At 35.9% G+C, this 6481-nt stretch overlaps 1 protein-coding gene across 2 annotated transcripts in view; it reads right to left on the bottom strand.

Moving 5' to 3' along the window:
* The window catches only part of ZMYM6 (zinc finger, MYM-type 6), a 49311-nt gene that overhangs the window by 4432 nt on the left and 38398 nt on the right, over positions 1–6481 (bottom strand). For both annotated transcript variants that reach the window (XM_011955359.1, XM_011955360.1), the window contains one exon: positions 6103–6256. In XM_011955359.1, coding sequence (XP_011810749.1) covers positions 6103–6256 — 154 coding nt within the window. The remainder of the gene's footprint in view (positions 1–6102; positions 6257–6481) is intronic.

Raw genomic sequence — 6481 nt, 5'->3', positions numbered from 1 at the left:
GCCAGGATGGTCTCGATCTCCTGACCTTGTGATCCGCCCGTCTCAGCCTCCCAAAGTGCTGGGATTACAGGCTTGAGCCACCGTGCCCGGCCAAGTATTCTTAAATAATACAGGAAAGAGTCAATCAAAGTAGAAAGTTGATACATTTGAGTACCTCAAAATTTAAAACTGCTCAGATGATCCAGGATAATCTCCCTATTTTAAGGTTAGCTGATTAGTAACCCTAATGCCATTTGCTACCTTAATTCATCTTTGCCATGTAATGTAATATATTCACAGATTCTGTGGACAAGGACATGGACATCTTTTGGGGGGGCTACTATTCTGCCTATCATAATAAAGCTCTTAAAAAGTAAATTTTTTTAATCAAAAATAAAAACTTCTGTAAACAAAAGTCTTTATAAAACGAAGTTACAGGACAAACAACAGAGTGGAGGAATGTACTTAAAACATGCGTATTCACTCAGTATTTATTTCCTGAATGTTTACTACAAGCCAGGCACTGTTCTAAGCCCTGGAGATACAGCAGAAAACAAGACAAAGTTCTGCTCTTATGAGCCTTACATTCTAGAGGAAGGCACAAACAATAAACAAGTAAAACAAATAATATATAATGCTAGGTAGTGATAAGTGCAATGAAGAAAATAAAGCACCGTACAGGAATGGAGAGTGATGGCATGGAGGAGGGGCAATTTCAAAGTAAACATCTGAGCAGAGACCTTTTGAATTATTCAAAAGAGTAAGCCATGCAAAGGCCTAAGGTCAGAAGAGTTCAGGCAGGAAGACTATAGGTGCAAAAACCCTGAAGTGGGAAAAAGCTTGGCATGCTTTAGAAACATCAACAAGAACAAGGCTGAAAGACAGTAAGCAACGGGAGAATGATACATTTGGAGAAGTAGGCAGAAACTAAATTATATAGGATCTGGAAGGTCTCAGTTAAAAACAAAATTAGGATTGTATTTTAAATTTGATGGGAAGCCACTGGAGATTGTATTTAAATTTACTTTAAACAAAAGTAATACATGAACTCAGTGCAAAATTCAAAAGGTATGGAAGTACTGCGTTGGTGCAAAAATAACTGTCGTTTCTGCAATTAAAGTAATATATACATGAATGACTGCCATCTATCCAGACTCAACCTTGAACACAACCACTGTTCCCAGTTTCTTATACAGTTGTTCCCCATTATCTGCTGGGAATATGTTCCAAGACCCCCAGTGGTTGCCTGAAACCATGGATCATACTGAACCCTATATATATACACACATATATGTATATATGTGTATATATGTATATGGATATATTATGGATATATGTATATATCCATATATAGGCATAGTATATATGTATATACTGTATATGTATATATACATAATATATGTATATGTATACATATATACACACACAGATATGTGTGTATATATATAATTCCAGGTAGTGATAAGTGCTAAGTGTGATATATATACACACATATATGTATATAGGGTTTGGTATGATCCATGGTTTCAGGCAACCACTATGTTACCTGAAATATGTATACAGGGTTGTATATACATACACAATATGTATATTGTAATTATAACATATATAATATAATTATAATATATACTGTAATAAAAGTTACGTGAATGTAGTCTCTCTCAAAATATCTTAATGTGCTGTACTCATCCTTCTTGTGACCTGATAACTCAGATGGCTACTGACTAGTGATGGGTAGTATACACAGTGTGGATATGCTAGACAAAGAGATGATTTACATCCCAGGTAGAATGGCATGATATTTCATCGTGCTACTCAGAATGGCACACAATTTAAAACTTATGAATTGTTTATTTCTGGAATTTTCCATTTAATATTTTCAAGCCACAGATAAGCGGTACTACTATATATCCTTCTAGAGATGGTCTATGTAATCAAACAAAGTTGCTTCTGACTACAAAGTGTAGCCTATTATTATCAAGATTCAGAACCTTGCTCTCATCACTTAGCAAACTATCTTGGAGGTCCATTTACACAACATTGTATAAAGCTGCCTAATAACAGCTTGCATAGTATTCCATTATTAAATGTACCAAAAGTAATCTGAAGAATCCCTGATGAACATATCTAGGATGTTACAAATCTTTTACTGTTATAAACAATGCTACAATGAGTATGTTTAGACCTAAATTAATTCTACATGTGCTAGTTTATCTACAGAATAAAGTCTTAGAAGTGTTGTTGGTGGGTCCCAAATACACAATGTTAATTCTGATGGTACTGCCACATTGCTCTCCATAGACCTTATATCAAATTATGTGACCATTCTCAACAGATGTGGGCCTTTCCCAGTATCCTAGTCAATACAGTATTACCAAACATTTTGTTATTTCTCAATAAGTGAAAAATTATTTTACTTTAGTGTAGTTAGGTATTTTTCACATGTAAGCATTATTTGTAGTTCCTCTTCTGTGAACTCTCAATTCATATTCATTATCATTTTCCCTTATCTTTTCAAAAAAAATTCTATGCATGTTTAACAGATGTGCCAAAAAATTCAAAGATTCAAATAATACACAATGAAAAAATAATTTTCCCTTTTAAAATTCTCCCCTAGTGATTCAATTATCCTTAGAGGCAACCACTATTACCCATTTATTAGTTGTCTTCCAGGGATAGTCTACACATATATATAATTGTGTATGTGTGTGTAGCATAAATGGCACCATGTTACACAATCTTGTGTCTTTTTTACTTATGATATTTGAGACTGCTCTATGTATGCATATACTGAGCTGCCACATTCTTTTTTAACAACTGTGTAATATTCCATTGTTAGGGATATATACCTTGTTCAGTTTTAACTACAGCCTCAACAAGGCCACTATGTATGCCTGCACAGCAACTCCACGTGCCAGGCCATATAAATAGGTGTGAAATTCAAAAAGGGTACATTTCAGACCCTGCCCACATAGAGCTATTTTTTTCTAATTCACACAATAACTCAAGAGTAAATACACCACGGCCCTGACCACTAGTGAAATAATTAGGTTGTTTTCAAGCTTCTGCTACTACAAACAATGCTATGATTAAAATCCTTGTACATGCTTCATTTCATAAATGTACAAAATGTATCTGAAAGATAAATTCCTAAAAATGGAGTTTCTGGGTAAATGGTAGTTAAAATTTTAATAGGTTCTACTAAATTGCCCTCTGCAGCACTTTTATCAGTTTACACTCCTATTGGCAATAAGAATACCTTAGCAGTGTTACCCATCATTTTTCTTTGCCAATCTGATTAAACCATAGTTCTAACCAGCATTTCTCTCGTTTTGAAGTTAAATATCTTTGCATATGTTATTTTTGCCCATTTTCCTACCTGCATTTAAAATGATTCACAGAAGCTCCTTGGGGATTTTTTATTTTTGTTTTTGTTTTTGTTTTTTGGGACAGTCTCGCTCTGTCACCCAGACGCAAGTGCAGTGGCGTGATCTCAGCTCACTGCAACCTCCGCATCCCGGGATCAAGCAACTACCCGTGCCTTAGCCACCTGAGTAGCTGGGATTACAGGCATGTGGCAACACACCCAACTAATTTTTGTATTTTTAGAAGAGACAGGGTTTCGCCATGTTGGCCAGGCTGGTCTTAAACTCCTGCCTTTAGGAGATTTGCCCACCTTGGCCTCCCAAAGTGTTAGGATTACAGGCATGAGCCACCGCACCTGGCCCATAGAAGCTCTTTACTATTTAATAAAACTAGATTTTTGCAACATGAGTTGTATGTAACCTTTTCATTTTGTCATTTGTCTTTTGATTTTGAAATATGGTTGAATTTCCCCATTGATTCTTTTATGGCTTCTGGGTTTTGTGACATATTTAGAAAGACTTCTACACTGTTAAAATTTTTTCCTATATTTTTCTGTCTACATACTTACAATTTCTTAGGTATTTCTCCATCTGAACTTTATTTTTTTGTGAGGTACAAATCTATATTTTCTTCCATGTGTCTACTCAGTTGTCACAGCATTATTTATTAAATAATCCATATTTTTCCTATTGATCTGAAATGTCACCTCTATCATTACTAAATTCCCATATATTAAATATATGTTTGGGCCAGGTGCTGTAGCTCATGCCTGTAATCCCAGCACTTTGGGAGGCTGAGGTGGGTGAATCACGAGGTCAGGAGTTCAAGACTAGCGTGGCAAAGATGGTGAAACCCTGTCTCTACTAAAAATACAAAAATTAGCTGGGCATGGTGGCGCGCACCTGTAATCCCAGCTACTAGGGAGGCTGAGGCAGAGAACTGCTTGAACCTGGGAGGCGGAGGCTGCAGTGAGCCGAGATCGCACCACTACACTACAGCCTGAGCGACAGAGATAGACTCTGTCTCAAAAAAAAAAAAAAATCGATGATAGTCTTTGAATCAATAATTCCACTGATTAGGATTTATCCTAAGGACATAATTAGGCAAGTGGACAAAGATCCATTAACCTAGCTTAACCCAACATTGCTTATAAATATCTAAATTTCCAATTTTATGGAGTTGGTTATATTATATACACTGAATTCTATTTTAAGAACAAATCTGCACATGTATCCCCTGAATAAATTTGTTACCCCCAGGTAACAAATCTGCACATGTACCCCCTGAATAAAATGAAATAAAATAAAATAATAAAAATTGGAAAAAAAGAATCTCAATGTATATTTAAATTTACATCGATATGGAATAATGTTTCCAATGCAATGTCAAATGAAAAAATAATTTCGATTGTTAGAAAACAATTCAATATTTATTCTTTTAAAAAAGATGGAGTTTCACTCTTGTTGCCCAGGTTGGAGCACAATGGCGCGATCTTGGCTCACAGCAACCTCCACCTCCTGGGTTCAAGCGATTCTCCTGCCTCAGCCTCCTGAGTAGCTGGGATTACAGTCATGTGCCATCACGCCCAGCTAATTTTGTATTTTTAGTAGAGATAGTGTTTCACCATGTTGGTTAGGCTAGTCTCAAACTCCTGACCTCAGGTGATCTGCCCATGTTGGCCTCCCAAAGTGCTGAGACTATATGCATGAGCCACCGCGTCCGACCGACAATTCAATATTTAATCTAAAACTCAAAACATAAGCGCGCACGCACACACACACACACACACACAGATGCCCACAGATCTTTCAGTACTCTCCATGTGTGAATGTTTTTTAATATAAATTCAAGTACAAAGAATATATTGTTTTAATAGGAATATAAATTTCCTGAGGAAGGAAAACAGGATTCTCCTTGACTTCTACCAAAATAAAGGTACGCTACATAAAAACTTACTACTTGTTGACAGACTAAGCTTTTAAATACAGCATATTCTATGAAGTAAAATTATTATTAAAAACAAAAATCAGGCCGGGGGCAGTGGCTCATGCCTGTAATCCCAGCACTTTGGGAGACCGAGGCAGGCAGATCACCTGAGGTCAGGAGTTCAAAACCAGCCTGGTCAAAGTGGTGAAACCCCATCTCTACTAAAAATACAAAAATTAGCCAGCTGTGGCGGCAGGCACCTGTAATCCTAGCTGCTCAGGAGGCTGAGGCAGGAGAATCACTTGAACCCAGGAGTTACAGGGAGCCAAGATCATGCTATTACATTCTAGCTTGGGCGACAAGAGTGAAACTCCATCTCAAAAAAAAAAAAAAAAAAAAATCAATGCTTTAGGCACAGTAGACTATTAAAGCAATTGAAAATCTAAGGGTAGTTGGATTAAAAGTAATATTTTACAACTTTTTCAAATATAAGCTCAAACAATTTTCACGGTCACCAATACCTCAGATAAATTAGTTGTACTGTTAGCAACTGACAATTGAATTCGCAGTATTTAAAAAAAAACAGGTTAAATCATTGATGCTTTCAACTAAAACTATATGTTAGTAATTATAATAGCTTGTTATAATAGCTGGTTATTAGTGTTAATAATTACGAAAGCAATAAATTAAGTATTCAAAGTATGTGAGCCAAGAAAAGGAATGTTTTCACATTTAAGAATCTGTCAATTATTTTATTTTCCTTTTTTAAAAAATAAAAACAAACAAGCCAGAAAACAAGCTTTGTACATGGGAACACACAAGGATACATACCGGTCTGACATTCTTTGTGCTGTGTATGTGGTTTGCAAGAAGTGGCCTTGGTCTGTGAGACAGGTTTGCATGATATGCCCTTGTTCTTTAAAAGCCTGGAAGGCTGAGAAGATTGGGAAGATGGAAATTTCATGGCATCTGCCTGTGTGCCTTCCTAGTTAAAAGCAAATTCAGAAACCGCAGAAAGATTTTTTTTAGTATCTTATCACTGACTATAATTGCTACCAATTGAAAGTTGATATACATCAGGAGAAATACAATTCCTCTCAGAGTGGTTGCAATAAAAAAGTCACCTTGGAAAATACACACAGATTCCTACTTCTCCCAAACAGCATTAGTTTAATTTACTGATTTTAAAAAATATTTATAAATTATAAAT

The sequence above is a fragment of the Colobus angolensis genome, unplaced genomic scaffold (assembly GCF_000951035.1).
Source record: "Colobus angolensis palliatus isolate OR3802 unplaced genomic scaffold, Cang.pa_1.0 Scaffold4, whole genome shotgun sequence".
NCBI classification, from domain to species: domain Eukaryota; kingdom Metazoa; phylum Chordata; class Mammalia; order Primates; family Cercopithecidae; genus Colobus; species Colobus angolensis.
This window is presented reverse-complemented; position numbering and strand designations above follow the sequence as displayed.